This window comes from Hibiscus syriacus, unplaced genomic scaffold (genome assembly GCF_006381635.1).
Source record: "Hibiscus syriacus cultivar Baekdansim isolate YM2019G1 unplaced genomic scaffold, ASM638163v2 tig00111200_pilon, whole genome shotgun sequence".
Classification (NCBI taxonomy): domain Eukaryota; kingdom Viridiplantae; phylum Streptophyta; class Magnoliopsida; order Malvales; family Malvaceae; genus Hibiscus; species Hibiscus syriacus.
Genome location: NW_024063016.1, coordinates 923,413 through 943,567, shown reverse-complemented (window position 1 = coordinate 943,567; position 20,155 = coordinate 923,413). Strand labels below are relative to the sequence as shown.

The 20,155-nt window shown below is 36.6% G+C and overlaps 1 protein-coding gene across 1 annotated transcript; it reads right to left on the bottom strand.

The window, feature by feature from the left end:
* Positions 1 to 1,986: 1,986 nt before the first annotated feature.
* Positions 1,987 to 18,589, bottom strand: LOC120155675. The gene is made up of 19 exons (XM_039167173.1): positions 16,982 to 18,589; positions 15,245 to 15,330; positions 14,778 to 15,137; positions 14,608 to 14,691; positions 14,106 to 14,489; positions 6,768 to 6,828; positions 5,504 to 5,636; positions 5,287 to 5,423; positions 4,957 to 5,199; positions 4,626 to 4,873; positions 4,317 to 4,541; positions 4,004 to 4,225; positions 3,858 to 3,911; positions 3,706 to 3,771; positions 3,442 to 3,582; positions 3,299 to 3,352; positions 3,111 to 3,170; positions 2,603 to 3,001; positions 1,987 to 2,518 (listed from the first exon to the last, which is right to left on the bottom strand). The coding sequence occupies exons 1-19, from the start codon at positions 18,261 to 18,263 to the stop codon at positions 2,333 to 2,335; spliced, it is 4,425 nt and encodes a 1,474-aa protein (XP_039023104.1). The 5' UTR covers positions 18,264 to 18,589; the 3' UTR covers positions 1,987 to 2,332.
* Between the last annotated feature and the right edge of the window lie 1,566 nt (positions 18,590 to 20,155).

Sequence of the window (20,155 nt, the reverse complement as noted above, 5' to 3'; positions counted from 1 at the left end):
GGTAATAAACACCGGATTAAAAAGTTGTTGCATTTTAAAAACCTCAAGTAAATCGGTTATTTTGGCTATAGTTTCCCAACTCGAATCCGGATAAATGTCTGGGACATGACCCCTCTCGAAAAGCCGATCGTGAAATGTTTGCAATGTTTCCCTTTGCCTTAAGGCAGTATGCATCATCATCCAAGTTGAGTTCCAACGAGTTGGACAATCCAAATTAGGACCCAAAGCTTTTTTATTAACAGACTTACAAAATCGTTTATAATCATTTAGTCTTTTGTTGTTGTTACAAAGAATCGATTTTATCATTGTTTTAAATTCTAATCTAATTGGCTCAATAACCTCCAAACCGGCTTGCACGGATAAATTAATTATGTGTGCAACGCAACGGGTATGAAAAAACGCACCGTCTAAAATCGGTGAAAGTAATATTTTTAATCTTGGAATCGCGTTTGTATTATTCGATGCATTATCAAAAGATATAGAAAAAACTTTATTTTCTAATTTATAAAGACAAATTACCCGTTTTAAAAGTGTAAATAAATTAGCACCGGTATGCGGCTCACCGAATAATTCAAACGCGATTGTTCTTTTCATCATTTGCCAATTATCTTGATCTAACCAATGTGACGTAACGGCTAAAAAAGAATTTCCGGTATTATGAGGGGAACTCCAAACGTCACATGTAAGCGACACACCATAACGGTGTTCTTGGAATCCTAAAATCATTTTTTCCCTCGCCGTACGCCACATTTTTATAGCATCTCTTCTAAGGGTAGTACGACTTACTTGAGTATAACGTGGTTGCATTAGTTGTGAATTGTTGTCGTGAAATCTTCATCATCAAAGTGGTCGAACGGCAATGCTTTTGTAATCACGAACTTTGTAAACGCTTCTCGTAATTTTTCGTTGTCGTAAACAAAAACACCACCTTGCGGTGTAAGATTCGATTGACTAGGATCCGATCTTGAGCGAAGTGCCTTGCATGATTTTGTCAAATGGTTCTTCAACGTTGTGTTTCCTTCCGATGCAAGAAACTTTAGACAAAGTTTACAACGCGCCCTCCTCGAGCCATTTGACATCTCACATAAATCGTAGTGATCCCAAATATCTTTGTTTCGAGTGTGTTCGATCACTCTCACGACTTCAAGGTTTCCCCCGACGGAAGATTCAGCAGTGTTACTCATGATGAATAAAAAATTACAAAACTAAGATTTGAGAGATGTTTAAGTGTTGTGTAATAAGATTTGAGAAAGTTGTAATCAACCAAATACATCCCCAACCTATTTATACATGTTTAGGGTGGTAAAATGGTAATTTTTTAAAGAAAAAACGGTCAAAAACGGTCACAAACGGCTATATTAACGGCTAGTTTTTTAAACCCAGACCGGTTTTTTTTTCGGATAAAAACGGTTTTTTAACCGGTTTTTTCAAACCGGTTTTTATCCGGTAAAAAAACCGGTCTAGGTTTTTTTCTCCAAACCGGTTAAAATAACCGGTTTAAAAAAATCCAATCCGGTTAAAAAAAAACCGGTTTTTCCCAAAACCGGTTTCGGATATTTTTTTCGGATATTCGGATATTCGGATTTTTTGTGCACCCCTACCTCTAACCTTAATAAAGGTTGGATTCAACAGAGCCATTCTAAAAGAAAAAAAATCAAGTATATCCAAGGTCGTTATGCTTTAAACCAAGCCTAGTTTGGATTCTAGTGCTGCAACTTAATTAGCCATAACCAGATTGACGAGACTACGAAATGCATTCCTTGCAACTAAAACCAACACTTCCACAATACATTCGATTTATAGGTATTTTGCCATCTCGCTCAAGTCGTGAACCGATAATTTAAAAAAGAGAAGAAACAAAGCAGGGAAGGAGGCGGTGCGAAAGGAGAGATTGCATCAGGTTGAGCATGATTTCTTTTGCAGGTTAATGTTAAAACACTATGTACAACTACAACTATACATTAGAGTCGGAGCAATCACAGTAGGAAACACCATTCCCCCCCCCCCTCTTTTCAATAAGCAAATCTCCATTCCTTTGACCCCAATCCCTAACAACCCTTTAGGACTGATTTTTTCAAGCCTCTTTGGCAAAACATGATGGAATGAAATTCTCACGCACTGTACAATTACTCCAGAGATACAACAAATAAAATGCCAAAACTTCCACGCATGATTCATGATGCGCCTCATCATATGGCATCGAACCAATCAAATATCTCACCACTGATTCTGCCACTCAATCGCCTTCATAAAGATATACCTCAGGTTCCAAACCAGAAACAGTTACTGAAGGCAAAGATGGCCATCACCTCTCATTAGGCAAGTGAAAAACTTAAGGTATTGACAAGACCAAACCATTTTGCTCCAATTGTCCATCAGAACAAGCATCCTGTGGAAGCTGTTTCTCCTTAGGAAGACAGTCGACAGGAACATAACAATATCCTTTCGGTAACCGCAAATTCTTCATTGATGCTTCATCCGATGTCATTACCAACTCCTTTTCAAATGTTTCAATAGGCTAAGATTCACAAAAAGCCAAACATCAGTCAAATTCCTGTGTGCACATGCAAGTGAGAGAGAACGTAAGTGTAAAATATTATACCTTTCTGGATTTTGAGTTCCATTCTGCGTTAACCAAAGCATTACGAGATGGAAGAGAATATCTATGAGGGATTTGCTTCCCAGAAAATGGCACCCTCTCTGTTGGCTTCCGAACAGAAAGGCTTTGGGAAGTGGAGCTGTCATCAGTCCTTTGATAATTGTCTACAGGCATAGGAACATTTTTCGCTTGATGCTTAACTGAAAGAGTACTGTCCACAGTTACATCATCTGATCGCATTGCTTCACTGCATGATTTGTTATCATCTGTACGGGCTTTGAGAGAAGTTGCAGATTCTGAGCTAACTTCCGGATGGAAAAAAGGACTATGAATAAGCACTGAACGAGTGGCATGCTCTCTTTTACAAACAAGTATTTCTTGCGAGCAAAGAACCAACTCCCGCTGCAAACATTCACAATCACATCCTCAGATTTACTTGTATGAAATAGAAAAACTATCCAACAGCAGCAATCGCATACGCAAAAACAAGAGACTAAATTAGAAAAACAACCTTCAATTTTTCACGTTTGATGATTCTTTCACAAAGAAGGCGTAATCTCTCCAGTTCAACCTGTAGAGGAGAATCCATGTAAAATAATGCAATGACCACACAATCCACACAATAGCACACATTATAACACTAAAATTATAACATGACACGTATCTAAGAAACCAAAAAGTTGGCAAGAAAGTCCTTACCCGATTTTGCTTCATGTTTTTCAACTCCTCAATTCCATGTTTTTGATTTTCAGCCTACACGTGTTATTGAAGAGATAAAAATTACAGGAAAAATAGAATACTACAGAAAGATTAACTTTTAAAAGAAATCAAAGTTTCCAAACCTTTGCTCTCTGTTCCACACTGTGCTGTTCACAATAAGCTTTGTGATGCAATTTGCCGCCACCAAGCTTCAAGTTCATACAGAAACCAGCACTTCTGGAACAGGAGGGATGGAAAGTGATCTGACAGTGACCATGACTACACTGCAAAGAATAAAACTACAGCTTCTTATCAACATAGTACATTAATTGCAACAATTTCAAGTTAACAATTTCATTATAAAATAAGCATTTTTTTTACAATATGTATATATATATATATCGCACCTTGATGCATGTACCATGCTTGCAACCACATATACAACAAATGTCAACCCCCTTTGAAGCCATATCCTGATATTTCATTCAACATAAATTTAAATAAGATTATAGAACTCTCTCCATGTAGAAGTTATCTAATGCCTTACACCCATACATACCATTCCTTCGACAGGATTAATTTGACCCCTTCTGAATGTTGATTCAAGAACCCACTACAAAATATTACGAAAAAATCACTTTATTTCATTTTATTTCATTGGAAATAGATGAAATGTTAATGCAACAAGAAGAAAGAGAAAATCACCTCAGCACAGAAAGCATGCACCCACTGGCCATCCACAGATTTCCGAAAAGCACCAGTAGTACCACCGCATAAGCCACATTCAACAGCAGGATAAGGTTTCTCCCAAAAGTTTAAAGATGGAGCTCCAGAGGATCTAGATGAAAACAGTTCTTCACATAATTCACAGCGCCAAGGACCTGTAGATTCTTTAACATTGTGATAGCAATCCAAGTGAACTGCAACCTGTGAGCAGAAGGGATAAATCAAATCCCAAGTAAATGAAAGTAAAATTTCTCATTGACGAAAGGAAAACTATAGTTTAAGGCCAGAATACCTTGCACCCAGAACAGACTAAAATAGGACTCAGTACTGTTTCAGATCGTCTGCAGATGTCGCACAACCTAGGATGTCCTTCAGAAAAATCTTTAACTGATTGAACAATATGAGAGTACTTTTCAGATGAGATCCTTGGGACAGCATTCCTAGAAAGTGCATCTTTTGCTCTTATCTGATTGTTAATGCCAGATCTTCCAACAGAAGCATTCAGCTTCAATACATTCTGGAAAAAGAATATAATAAGATTTTATCCTTATTTTGAAGCAAGAGAAGAATATATAGAAAAAAAAGCATTCGTATGAAAAACCTCTTGATGACTAGAATCTTCCAAGCCATCTTTTCTATATGATGAAATCCTGGAGGAAGCAGCTACAGCAGCAGTTGCAGCAGCCAACACTGCCTGTGCCTCCTTATGCCTTCTCTCTTTACGGCCCTGCTTCTTTGCTTCTCTTAACCCATAAAGATATTGATTAATGAGCACAGTATCCCATATTTTTGTCCTAGCTGTTTCAACCTCCTGTGATAGGCTTTCAGCAACCCTAGAAACTAAATTATCTGCAAGCAGAAATCACACAGAATGCAAGTTATAGGTTACATCAGACACACAGAAAGAACCCTTGAGTAGAAAAGATGAATACCAGTAACATGGTTTCTTGCAACCGCATTGCCCAGTAATCTATGTTGATAATATATGATTTCCCCTTCTACCTCATCCTCGGGAGAAAATTTGAGAGCCCCCAACTTCTTAGCCTTAACTGAAAGCACTAAATCATCAGATTGACAACTCTTTTCATTGCACTTTGAATGTTCACTTTGGTGATTGCAGCAAAGACTAGCATTTGAAAATGCTAACAGGCGAGAGAGACCTCCCTCCTCTGCACCTGCAAAGCACAATTTATTAGACCTGTCCAAAACGACAAGCAGAAAGAAAGAAGAAATTGCAGCCTAAATAATGAGATGAAACTTACCACCAAACTCCTTTAAGGAGTCCTTTTTGCCTTCATACTCACCCACTTTATTCTTACAAAGCATCCCATTCTGCATCTGTAGCATTTGCTTCCATGTACAGTGGTGAATGTAAAAATTAGAAAATTCTTCAGTCCTTCTGCAAAACAAAATCATCAAAATAAATGGAAAATCTCCTGTGATTTAATAAATAGAGAAGGGTCTTTTCACAAAGTTTACACAAGATCCGTGATAATTGGATTAATGATCGAGTAAATGGAATTTCCTTGATCTTGTTTCTTCTCAAGAGTGGTTGCCCTCTCTGATTGACTCCTTCCATAAAGACAGTCATTTAAGAGATCAGTTGAATTTCCTGTCCAATAGTACAATTTCAAGTTATAAATACAATTGACATCAGAATCATAAAGAACAATTAAATTGATTGAAGAGATTGAAAAAAAAACATAATCACAGAAACTTCATTGCTGATAATACAGCGATGCAAACAATTTCACATTTCATACAGTAGGAAAAAACATCTCGACCACAGCACCTGATTTTAACTGCCCCAACTTCCTAGAAAACATGGGAGCTTTATTCCGTTTCAGGGGTCAGTTGAGGTCAAATTTAACATATTAAAAAAAGTACTTAATATTCTTAGGACAAATTAAGGGACAAATTGCATGTCTTACAAAATATGGTCAAGGAAAAATGCAATCATATCATGTAATTTTTTGTGAATTAGCCTCGCAACAGATGCCAGACTGACTTTCAACTGACAATTAGAACTGCAAAAATATCCATAGATTCTATCCATGTTGCCTGGACTCTTCATTTTTACCCTGAAGTACCCATGTCTGACATTTAGGACATTGGTATGAGAATATGATCACTGAAATATATGCAAAAACATTGAAAATATTGAGAACCCATGTTAGATGAAGACACGTGTCTAACACTTGACTGAGTTAACAGCCATGGCATGTCACTTGGTTCTACATGACACAAACTAACAATGGTTATGAACATTCTACAATTAGCTTTAACATATTATGCCAAAAGAAATATGGTGGGAAGCCATATCTCCTGAATAAAGCAGCATGGCACCATTATAAAATCCACAAGAAAAAATTGACAATTAATTTACCAAACAAGAACAAGAACTTGGGACAACTCTGCAAAACGTACAATGAAAACCTAGCTTTTACGAACAAATAAGCATAAATCTAGAAAATAGAACTCATCTGTGATCTGACTAGCTTTGGGTAACATATGCACGATAAGTATTGATATTACACAAAAAGCTAACCATTAGTTGCTTCAAGAAAAAAGAACTTTTAGACCACTGTACAGTGATTTCAACAAAACTCTCTCCCTTGGAACTCGTATGCATTTCAGCACCAATAGAACCAAAAGGGGTAAAATGATATTAATCCTTTTCCCCACAAATAGCTTGACCAACAAAAAGGGTATTACAGAAAGCAAATAATTCAACAAAGAATACCTTCAGATTTGTGAAAATGACTCTCCAAAGAGTTCTTGTAACATTCAGGTTTGGCTGAATTCTACATAGAAGAGGAAATACCACTTAAGAAATGGAAGAAAGAGTTAAAAATAAATGGGCATAAATATAATATAACCTATGATACAATACCTAAAGTAAACAAATAATACAGGCAGCGCAGAGACATACTCCCAAAACAGTGAGTTCAGACATTGAAAGTTATACCCACGGATCGCACAATATTTTCAGAGTGAAAGCAGAAAAAAGAGAGAAATTAAAACACTAGAGCACCATCTTGCACATCATAAGTTCATGTTTTGCACTTAATAGTTTGTCGAGAATATCTAAATTAAATATTAGATAGGATCAGTTTTAATTAGATAGAATCAGTTTTTATTCTATTAGTTATTAGATAGGATCATTTTTAATTAGATAGAATCAGTTTTTTATTCTATTAGTTATTAGATAAGATCATTTTTAATTAGATAGAATCATTTTTATTTTGTTGCTAATTTTATGCATCTTTTTATGTAAAGTTGTTACATTGTAAACTCTATTTAAGTCAGCCATATTCAGCAGATATAAACACGATTTATTCTGAACAAGTTTTTTTCGTCTTTATGGTGTCAGAGCCAAAATGGCCAAACCCTACGATGATACCTCTGGTATCGACTCTATGAGTTCTACTCGCTCACCTTCAACCACCCTAAACACTGAATCCTTCCAAAACATATCCATCACTTCTCACAAGTTGAATGAAAATAATTTCTTACAATGGTCACAATCTGTGAAACTGTTTATTCGTGGCCGTGGAAAATTCGGCTATCTCTCAGGTACCACTACGAAACCTGCCGAAGAAGATGAAGAATCTGAAAGATGGGAGGCAGAAAACTCGATGATTATGTCTTGGCTCATAAATTCCATGGATCCGAGTGTAGGGAGAACTTATCTCTTCCTACCTACTGCTCATGACATTTGGAATGCTGTGAACGAGACCTATTCTGATCTTGGGAACGCAGGACAATGGTTTGAACTAAAAACTCGGTTATGGAGGCTAAAACAAGGAGAAAAAACTGTCACTCAATACTACACTGAACTCAAGACCTTGTGGCAAGAGGTTGACATGTTCAGCGACTACGAATGGAGTTGTGCTAAGGACAGGGCTCTATTCCAGAAGATGGTGGAAAAAGAACGCGTCTTCGAATTCATTGTCGGCCTTAACAAGGAATTGGATGAAGTCAGAGGGCGCATTCTTGGTCGTGAACCACTACCAAGCACAAGAGAAGTCTTCTCCGAAGTCAGACGAGAGGAGAGCCGGCGGACAGTCATGCTTGGAGGCCACTCACTAAATCCCACCGAGTCTTCTGCCTTGTTCTCGGGTCAGCCACCACGTCGCAACGATCGTCGGAACGACAGAGATCGGCCAATCTGTGAGCACTGCAACAAGCCGGGACACACTAAAGCCAAGTGTTGGAAGCTACACGGGAAGCCAGCCGAGAATTTTTCAGCCAATCGAAATTCTCGTAATGCAAAGGGATTCCATGCCTCATCTGAAGATGCTTCTGAAGAGCCGAAACCTGCCTCAGAACTGTCTGCCTTCAACAAAGAACAGCTAGAGCAATTGTATCAACTAATGAGTTCTCATTCCATATCCAACACTCCTAACCCATCATCTTATATTGCCTCTTCATCATTAGCCCAGAAAGGTACATATCCTACAGCTTTCATAGCCGGTTCTAAATCAAACCCTTGGATCATAGATTCAGGGGCAACAGATCACATGACCGGTAATTCCTCCATATTATCATCTTATTTTCCTTTATCTGGTAATCTGAAGGTAAAAATTGTTGATGGCTCCCTAACCTCTATAGCTGGAAAAGGCTCTATCATTATTTCTCCATCTCTCACATTACTAAATGTCCTACGTGTCCCAAAGCTCTCTTGCAATCTCATCTCTGTTAATCGTATTATTCATGATTGCAAATGCATTGCTACAATAACATTTGCTGGATTTGAATTTCAGGACCCTTGTTCGGGGAAGATGATTGGCAATGCTAAGGAGGTTGATGGACTCTATCACTTGGTCACGGACAATCCTTCAGATAAACAAGTTCAGAAACCGAGATGCTTTACTACCTTGTCTTGTGAGAATAAAATAATGTTGTGGCATTATAGGTTAGGCCATCATAGTTTTAATTACTTGAAATATTTGTTTCCAAATCTTTTCAAAAAAAAGGACGGTTTTTCTTTTCAGTGTGAAGCTTGTGAATTGGCAAAACATCATAGATCTGTTTATCCATCTTTAAAGTATATGCCATCAAAACCTTTTTCTCTTGTGCATAGTGATATTTGGGGCCCTTCACGAGTAAAAACAGCCTCAGGATCTAGATGGTTCATCACATTCATTGATGATCACACTAGAGTCACGTGGATTTATTTACTAAAAGAAAAATCCGAGGCAGCAAGTGTTTTCAAAAATTTTCACTCACTGATCAATACTCAGTTTCAAGCAAATATTCAAGTTCTTAGAACCGATAATGGTCGAGAATATTTTAATGCAATCTTAGGTAATTTTTTGAAACAAAAAGGAATTATTCATCACAGTTCTTGCGTTGATACTCCCCAACAAAATGGAGTTGCTGAAAGAAAAAATAGGCATTTATTAGAGGTGACTAGGGCTTTACTGTTTTCTATGAATGTTCCTAATCGTTTTTGGAATGAAGCACTCTTAACAGCGTCTTATTTGATAAATCGAATGCCTACAAGAGTTCTTAATTATATTACTCCTTTGCAAGCTCTAAAGAATATGTTTCCTGAAAATAGATCTTTCACTGATTTAACACCTAAAATTTTTGGTTGCATTGCTTTTGTTCATATACACGGCCAAAATAGAGGAAAACTCGATCCCGAGCACATAAATGCATATTTCTAGGTTTTTCACCAACACAAAAAGGGTATAAATGCTTTGATCCTAAATCTGGGAAGTATTATGTGAGTATGGATGTCACATTTTTTTGAAAAACAACCTTTTTTTGACAAAAACTCTCTTCCGGGGGAGAATGACTCTGAAATGAGTTTTTGGGAACAAACATCCTTGCCAAAACCGGTTGTAAATAGCTCAGTGGAACCAATTCATATTTTCGTAACTAATCCTAAGATTTCACAACCTATAAATTCACAACCTCGTGAGACTCAGGTAGAAACCAACTTGGAACCACCTACTGAACTTCGTGTTTATTCTAGACGGATGACTCGACCAAGTAATGTTCCACCGGCCCCCAAGGTATGCCAACCATCGGACTCGACTATGGTCCAAGGTACGACTTCTCTTTCTCCTATTTCTTCTCCAAATTTAGAGCCTTCTACAGAATTCTTTGAACCCATAGCCTTGCGCAAAGGTGTCCGATCATGTACCACAAAACATCCAATATCCAATTTCTTATCTTATAATAAACTCTCTCCAGATTTCAAAGCTTTTTCCACCAGGATTATGGATGATGCACTACCTAAGTCGATACATGAAGCTCTAGAAGTTCCGAGATGGAGAGAGGCAGTTTTTGAGGAGTTAAAGGCCCTGAAGAAGAATGACACGTGGGATCTAACTCCTTTACCTGAGGGGAAACGATCTATAGGCAGCAAGTGGGAGTTCACCATCAAATACCATGCAGATGGCTCGGTCGAGAGATACAAGGCAAGACTCGTAGCACGAGGCTTCACTCAGACATACGACCTTGACTACGAGGAGACCTTCGCACCTGTGGCCAAACTAAACACCGTACGTGTCCTACTCTCACTAGCCCCCAATCTGGATTGGACTCTCAGACAGTTTGATGTGAAGAATGCGTTCCTAAACGGTGAGCTAGAGGAAGAGGTGTTTATGGAAGTTCCTCCAGGCTTTGATGAATTGAAGAAGGATGGCAGGGTCTGCAAGCTAAAGAAATCCATTTATGGATTGAAACAATCTCCGAGAGCCTGGTTCGAGAGATTCACGAGAGCTGTGAAACAACATGGTTACACTCAGGCCCAGTCTGATCATACTATGTTCTACAAACACAATAATGGTAAAATTGCTATTTTAATTGTGTATGTAGATGACATTGTTATGACAGGAGATGACACAGTAGAGTTGGAGTCATTGAAGAACTTATCCAACCAGTTTGAAGTCGAGGATCTAGGACAACTCAAATATTTCCTTGGAATGGAGGTGGCTAGATCCTCAAAAGGTATAATTATCTCGCAAAGGAAATATGTCCTCGATATCTTGAAAGAGACCGGATTACTCGGATGTAAACCAGTGGCGACTCCTATTGATCCGAATCAAAAACTCGAAAAAGAAGATGGTGCTGAGCATGTGGACAAGAATCAGTATCAGAAGCTGGTGGGGAAACTGATTAATTTGGCTCATACGAGATCAAATATTGCATTTGCTGTGAGCTTGGTTAGTCAGATTATGCATTGTCCCTCAGAAAAACACTCCAAGGTTGTTTACCGGATTCTTCATTACTTGAAAGGGAGTCCTGGTAAAGGAATCATGTTTTCGAAGAATGGAAGTCGAAGAGTTGAGATCTTTCACTGATGCTGATTGGGGCGGAAGTTCTACAGACAGAAGATCTACTACCGGTTATTGCTCCTTTGTCTGGGGCAACTTAGTTACTTGGAGGAGCAAGAAGCAACCAATTGTCTCTAGAAGCAGTGCGGAGGCCGAGTTCAGAGCCATGGCGCAAGGAGTATGTGAGTTGTTATGGCTTAGGAGGATCTTGGAGGAGCTGAAGGTTGAAGGAGATAAACCGATGAAGTTGTATTGCGACAACAAATCGGCAATCAGAATTGCTCAGAATCCTGTACAGCATGACAGGACCAAACATGTCAAAATAGATCGACATTTCATCAAGGAGAGGCTGGAAAATGGCGATATTTGCATACCGTTTGTTCCATCATCAGAGCAGATCGCCGATGTTCTCACCAAGGGACTGTTTACTACGATGTTCGAAGGATTTCTGTCCAAGCTGGGAATGATCGATATCTATTCTCCAGCTTGAGGGGGGGTGTCGAGAATATCTAAATTAAATATTAGATAGGATCAGTTTTAATTAGATAGAATCAGTTTTTATTCTATTAGTTATTAGATAGGATCATTTTTAATTAGATAGAATCAGTTTTTTATTCTATTAGTTATTAGATAGGATCATTTTTAATTAGATAGAATCATTTTTATTTTGTTGCTAATTTTATGCATCTTTTTATGTAAAGTTGTTACATTGTAAACTCTATTTAAGTCAGCCATATTCAGCAGAAATAAACACGATTTATTCGGAACAAGTTTTTTTTGTCTTTATAGTTCATTAAAAGATATTACCTGATCAAGCACGGTAAGTTACATGAGCACACCTTATAAGGCAAAATGCTGAAATTATTCTCACAACATGACTAAGAAAATCTAAACATGATCAACTTCATGAAAGATGAGCCTTCTCCAATCCCTTTTAATTTATTATTCAATCTTAAAATTAATAACATGGATTAAAATATTGGTTTTAAATACATCAAAAGGAACACTTAACTTCCGAATTTTTACAACTTAAAGGGGGCATGGTAAACCAACTCTTCGCACAACTTGCACTGAAGAGTATTGGTAAATAAGGAGCATTGATGAACAAAAAGAACTGTGACGGGCAGAAGAGATTCGAAGGCAGCAACATATCTACCAAAATGCCAGATTAAAAGAACTTTATAGAGTCATTATATAAACTACATCTACAATGTTCATAACATAGAACGGCCTACACAACTAGAACATATTTGGTCCAAGAAACAAATATCTAAAAAAAAACTAAATAAATTCAAAAGTCAAAGCATTAGGCAAAAGAAGGCTAGGGCAACAAACCAGACAACTGGCACTTAGAATGAGAATCTGCTACAAATCATGTGTTTCGAATTGATAGTTCAGCTCATCAATGGGAGATTGAACCGTTACGACTTGTTAAAGAGAGATCCCGATGTTTAGGGGTTTTATATAAATATTTATTAAGATTTTATTATTCTACGCATCCCTTTAAATAAGGGCCAGACTCATTACATAAAGAGGAAACCTATTCTTAAAAGGAACATAAATCAACTGAAATAAAGAAAAAACATAATCAATATGCCTAAGGAAATAAATAAAAGCGTAAACTAAATCTTAATTAAATAAGGTATATTAAGGTTCTTTCCTAACATATATTTTGCCAGTAACAGAATCTTAGTTTTAAAAGGTGCACCGAGGGCTGAGGCACAGCCTTGGAGCCTTTGCACAGGGAGAAAGCGGAGGACAAAGGCGCAGGGCGAAGATGCATACCTTTCGTAGGCGAGGTGCCCTTTTGTGTAAAAAAACTTATATATCAATTATAGAGCATATTTTCTACTCAAAATATAAATAATTAATTTTATTACATAAGAAGTTATCATTAATTTTCTAGTTTTCACTATGAATTATAAATGATAAGAATTTAGGAATAAGAAAATATGTAAAAAAAATTAAAACCATTGCAAATTACGTTGTACACGTGTACGATGTCCAGTGCAATTATTACACGTGGAAGATGTGCTGTGTAGTTTGTACGCGTGTAAGATTTTAGGGTTATAAAAGTAATATGTCAGGGTTATGGAATATGGAGAAAAATATGATGAATGAATTTTAAGGTTTATGTTCTCTTTCTAGCCGTTCTACTGCTACTCTCAATCTCTTCTATTTCTTCTCTAATCTTCGGATTTCTTCCTATTTTATGTACTGATCTATTACATAACCCATTAATTTATTTATTAAAATATCCCCCCAAAGGCGGCTGCAGCGCACACCTTGCGCGTTAGAAAAGCCTCAAAAGTGCACGCTTGGGAGAGCTTTTTGTACTCCTGTGCCTTCAAAGGCATTTGGTTCAACGCCCACGTGCACCTAATGTTTAAGTGTACCTAACGTTTAAGCACGCCTAGTTGAGCTTTTTAAAACTAGGAACAGAATTCCTCGTGCATCTAAACCTACTCCATGAAACATAAAGCAATATGCTCAAAAAGAAATAACACTTCAAAAAATAATCAATGCTAACCAAAGACAATAAACTTGAAAATCAAAACTGGGCTACTAATGAAAAAGCAACACTATGCCAGATTAGGGAAATGGTGAAGATACTAATCATAGAGAAGAACTCAAGGAATTTATACATCCAGCCATTATTAGCAAAAAGAAGTAAACAAAACATACACATACACACTAAAAGGCAAAATTCAACAGAATGATCAATTAAAATTAAAAGTTGGATTATAAAAAAATCCTTTGAAATGACCATTAAAGATTTGGAGTATTACCTTTCTAGTGGTACCAAGAATAGATAATTTACTCAAATCATTGGTTTCTTCCTTAGTAAGTAGATCAAAACTAGCTTCATCCATTACTACCCCAATATCATCAATAACTTCATCAGAGGAGCATATTACTTTGTTATCCCTCAAAACCTTCACATCGTTCTTGGTTATTCTTCGATGGGGCATAGGCTTAAGAGCAACAAGATCTGCTAAGTCAGACTTGGATACCATTATATCGTCAGAAATATCTGTTGATCCAGTCTCAGCCTTCGCTGAAATCAAAGACTTAATATCAACTTTTAAATTTTTCTGGGAAGAGACGATATATGCATGATTACTAAGCCATTTCACTAATTTGCATCGCAAGTCAGGCGCCAAACTATCATTCTGAAAAAAGAAAGACAATAAAAATCAAAGAAAATTAAGGAAGATGAAAGCACCAACTGACTAAAACTGCTTTCAGAAAACAATTATGAGATAAAGAAACCGTGACTGAAGGAATTACATTTAATGAGGCACTCAAAGAATCAGCCAAGAATCCAATCTCCAACGCTACATCTTTTACACCGACTTTCCCTCTGTCAATTAGCTTATGTAGATTGTAAGAAAGAACAATTCAGAGATTTAAAACCACTGAGAAAATATTATCAACCTATGGATGACTAGATTAGATACCTTCTTCAAAATCATTGCAAAATTAAGGGAGTTAGATGGGTTATGTTCATCATCATTGCTCTTCTCCAACCCCGTATCCCCCAGCTGCTGTGTCTCACCACATTCTGATGCAACTCGGGGACTTGATCTGGTATCAGACAAACCTTCATCTTGCCACTCACCATCACCAGATTTATCAGAGTTATCATCTGGAGATTCTATGTCCACTGCAATACTATCTCCATTGCTTAGGCTAATTTTTAAATTTCGAGGATTGTCTATAGAAGAGTCGGTGCCAGATGCACAAAGTTCACCATGTGATGGGGAACTGCTGTTATCATGAATTTCCGAATGCCTGGAGCAAAAAGCCTGCAACTCGATCTGTAGAAAGAATATGGAGCCTTTATGATCATAAAAACTCAAAATATGAAGAAGCTGCTAATAAATAATAACAAAAATCTATTTCAAGAAAAAAGAATTTGACTTGCATTATCACACCCATGTCTTCCCCAAACTTCCATTCTCTGTCTGGCTTCTCTTGCACATAGAGGATGGAATGAGGTTCTGCAAGTTCCTGCAAAATACACTAACATCCATCACAACGGGAAGTATTATAAACAGATTAAGATTTCAAGAAGATTAATAACAGAGAACGAAACATGTCAACACAACACCGCTCAGCGTTGAAGCAAGGTAACCAAGGCATGGAAAGTCAAACCATTGTTATAATCAATTCATTTCTAAAAGTTGTGCTCTTTGATAAACAATGAAATGTGTTATGGGCTACAGACAGTATTAAAATAAAAATTAAAGAAATTGATATTTTGAACATAAGTATACCATGCATTACTAATTTCCCATTACTTGACGTATGTTACATATATAACTATTGCAACCTTGAAAGAGTTAATAGAGTTCGACTTCTTAAAGTTATCCAGAAATAAATAGCAGTTCTATGATAAGGTAAAAATCCATGAACTCATTGGAGTCCATTCAAAACTTAAATAAAAGAACCATTTTCGGATTCCAACAGAAAAATTGTCAGGATTGGACTCCGACCAGAATGTGAGTACTAATTGATTCTACTAACCTACTCAAGTTCTCACAGGGCAAGGTGCCAAAAGCCACTGTGCTGCATATGATCAAAGACACTACACTTCCTTAATATCAATATGAGGCACGGATATGCTGATACAGTTCCCTAGAGACCGTAAGATTTTTCTACAGAAGGAAGGAATACTTCAAAGTATTTCAATCTAGTATTGCCCATCTCTAATAAAAAATACTGGGCAGATAGATTCAACTATAAAGACCACTGCCAAAATCTGTGTAGGAACAAGTACGTGAAACAAAAAAAAAGGTTAATTTTCATGACAACTTCTACTGCCAATTAAACATTGATCAGCTGCAATCAACCGTATAACTTCATCCAAAGTCTACATAAGGCCCAAGCAATTTGATATCACAAGGGAAGGAGAATCACCTAAGGTTCTCTTAAGTACTTCTACATAACAATATTCCTAAGTGAGAACCCACACTTGCATCAAAAGAAAAAAAAAATCAAAAGTTGTCAGCATATAAAGCATACAAACTGTACTCTCAGAACACCTTTCCTAAACAAAGCAGCAGCCTTCCGGGCTTCGATAGAAAAATATGCTTTTGGACAATCCTGTTAATCTCCAAGATACTAATATTATCAAACGAGGAACTTGTCTATAAAGTTTTGTAGACCAATGAAGGAATCTCAATTCTCAAACTGCCTTGCTCCTTCGTCGTATACTCTCAGAAAGTTACCAGACCTAACAATATTTATTAAAAAGAGAGCATAAGTGACACAAAAATGATAACGGAGGTTGCTATGCAAGGAAGTTGGCGAATAGTCTCCATCAAGCATTCTATAAAGGTCATGCTGAGTGCTGGAAATTATTCGTGTGAACAGAAAATAGAAGGGAACTAAGGTTCTTGATAATAGATGCATAAACAGAGGTATTGCCACGGATAAAAAACATATTTTATTTGAATTTTTTGAAGTTACTACTTATAACACAACAAAATGATAGCCATTATTCTTGATAAGAAGCACTTCAAATAACAGATTTTGCAGTTGCAAGTCTCTAGACTTAAGAATATAAAAAGGTAGCGAAAGATTTTAATAAAAGAATTCCCTCCTTGCACCAACCAAGAAAAAGAAGCAGAATGATATAAAAAGGCAGCAACAAACATACCATGACTGCACCGAACACATGCACCGTACTTCACCTTGCATACATTACAAACTAATTTCTTTCTAGCTTCATTTATTCCTCCAACATTAACAATTGGTCCCATCTTTGTCAAATCTTCTATATAAACCTCAGGCATCCATTGTGAGCAAAATAAGTGAGCAAATTTCACAGTGGCGTCATTTCCATCATTATTTTGGACAGGCTTTAATGCACCACCCTGCTTTGGACAAAGAACACAAGGTTTCACCGTATCATTCCCATCATTTGCCTGCTTACACCAAGAACAGAGCCAAGAACTATCTACATCATTTTGCACCCCATAGCACTTTTGATGAACAGCAACCTTGCAAGAACTACAAACAATTAATCTGTCTGATTCTATTCTGGTAACACCCGTGCAACAAAAGTGACATAAAGATATATTCCCATCACATGGACATGCAATTAATATTTTCTCCAGCCCAGCATCCTCTCCAACAAGCTTCCGCTTCTTTGAAGGTCGCTCTGAAGTTAACAATACCTTACTCCTAGAGCCTAAAAGCCACTCTAAACTACTAGTTGAATCTGGAGCAGAGCACACTTCAGCTTCCTTCGGTGAAAACTGAGCTTGCGTTGCACAGCTATCAATTTCCATCAATTGCACACCCTTAACCCTGATGACCTCCTTCCCTTCCTCACCAACATTACCGTTTTCGTTCCTACCATTAAAATTCTCTCCAATACTCACACTCGCCTTCTCATCCGCTTCAGCATCTAAATTCAAATTCCCCGTTGGCCCATTCCCAACATAAGGAATCATAAAACACTTCTTCCTAGAAGCCAAAGACCTATATGGGGCAATATCAGACAAGGCATCGATATCCGGCAATGTGAGGTCCCTAAAATATTCTTCCGTTTCAACCCAAATGCTGGCTTCTCGCGCCTTTTCCCCCTGCTTCGATGACTTCTTATCTGCTCCAGAATGCGACTTTTTATGCTTCTTCCTACTATCAGTCTGCTTCAATAAATTAGCCAATCCACTGGGCAGAGTTGGCACGCTCAACCCGGCAACAGAACCACCTTCAGGGATATCAAAGGGTGAACGTTGGCTAAGGGCTTTCCGTGCCTGAGAAAATAAATCGACACCAATATCAAATTGCTTCTCGAAAGTACCGGGCTGGGTCACCGGACTCCGACTAGAAACCCTAGAAATTGGGCGGCAATGCTTCTCCTCGGCTCCGCAACCTCTGTCAGCGCCCCTACCCATCATCTTCTTCTTCCGTTGGTATAGGGCTCCGGTCATCACCGACGACAACGACAATCATCAGTGCCACCAAAGCCTTCAAATTCCATAAACGTCGAGCCCTAGGCCTAAACCTAACCCTAACCCTATCTCCGCCCCTGGGGAAAACACAAAACCCTAACCCCAAAGTCAAAAGTTCCAGTATCAGTCTTTTCAAAAGAGAAATAAAAGAAAATGGAATAGATTAGCCGCAGAAATGGAAACCGAAGAGGATAAACACAGCGCCTAGGGTTAAGGGTGTTGTTTCGGATCCGATTTAAGAGTGGCGTTGTTTGCTTGTGAGTTGGGTTCGATGAGAGAGAAAGATAATGGGAAAAAAATTAAGAGAGAGAAAGATTCGCGTTTTCTGCAGGCAGAAAAGACGGTTCGTTTTAGGAGGCTATTTACCTTCTATTTTGTTTTTAACTGGGCTTTAGATAAAGTGTATACGTGTATATTTGAGCAGCTGCACGTTTCACCACGTGGTTCATATCTATTGGCTTAAACGAATAAGATTCAACTATCACCAGTGTTGGTTATTTGGTTTCTTACCATAAATTTACTTATAACTTTATAAATTTTTAAATACTTTTAATAAAAATTTAATTTTTTTTAAAATTTTATAAATTTATTTTTTTAAAATTTTATAAGTTCGTATACTTTTAAATTTTTAGAAATCCATCCCTTTAATAATAAATTATAAATCTTTATGTGGCTCGTACTAGATCTTTCTTAATGTTTTATTTAAGATATTTAAGTACATCTATTTGAAAATTCATTAAGGGTGTGTTTGGTTGGGAGAACGTGAGATTCTCATGGGAATGAAATCCACATTCCCCCATTTGGTTGGTCAGGAATATCATTCCCGGTAATCTTACATTATCAATAGTGGATTTTTTGGGATATATTATCGGGAATTTCATTAACTCCCTTTCATTAGGTATTGTTGGATTACCGGCGTTTTAGACTAAAATTGCACTTAAAAAATTTCTTTTAAAAATATCCTTATTTTGTCATTGAATAATAAAAATTCTACGAATGTTAAATTACAAATTTATCCTTAAACTATTTTAGATTTACAAAAAAAAATTATAATTAAAATTTTATATGAAATTCAGGGGTTAAAATAAAATTTTACCATTTCATTAAACATTTTTATATTTTCAATTTTATAAAACAAATTATATAAATTTTATGAATTTAAATTTTTTAAAGAAAATATATAAATATTTTCCAACTTATTCAAAACACAAATATATAATAAGGACAATTTAGTCAAATATACATTTCAATAATCTTTTATTCCTTTAACCAAACACGGTAATCTTACATTCCTGCTAAACCAACCAAACACAAAATACAACATTCTCAGTAATACTATTCTCTGGTAATCTTTTATTCACACTGGTAATTTTATATTTCGTGAACCAAACACGTTTGGTTGGGGGAATGTGAGATTCTCATGGGAATAAAATCCACATTCCCCCGTTTGGTTGGCCGGGAATGTCATTCTCGGTAATCTTATATTACCAATAGTGAATTTTTTTAGATATATTACTGGGAATGTCATTACATCCCTTTCCTTAGGTATTATTGGATTACCGGAGTTTTGGACTAAAATTCCCTTAAAAATATTCTTCCAAAAATATCATTATTCTGTCATTGAATAATAAAAATTCTACGAATGTTAAATTACAAATTTATCCTTAAACTATTTTAGATTTACAAAAAAATCTATAATTAAAATTTTATATGAAGTTCAGGGGTTAAAATAAAATTTTACCCTTTCATTAAATCTTTTTATATTTTCAATTTTGTAAAAAAATTTATATAAATTTTATGAATTTAAATTTTTTAAAGAAAATATATAAATATTTTCCAACTTGTTATAAAAACAAATATATAATAAGTAC

Coding starts and splice junctions, on each gene's coding strand:
- LOC120155675 (XM_039167173.1), bottom strand. CDS start 18,263: ATGACCGGAGCCCTATACCAACGGAAGAAGAAGATGATGGGTAGGGGC. Junction 4,874..4,956: donor TGCAAGAAACCATGTTACTG/GTATTCATCTTT, acceptor TTCTGCTTGCAG/ATAATTTAGTTTCTAGGGTT. Junction 3,772..3,857: donor TTAATCCTGTCGAAGGAATG/GTATGTATGGGT, acceptor ATGAAATATCAG/GATATGGCTTCAAAGGGGGT.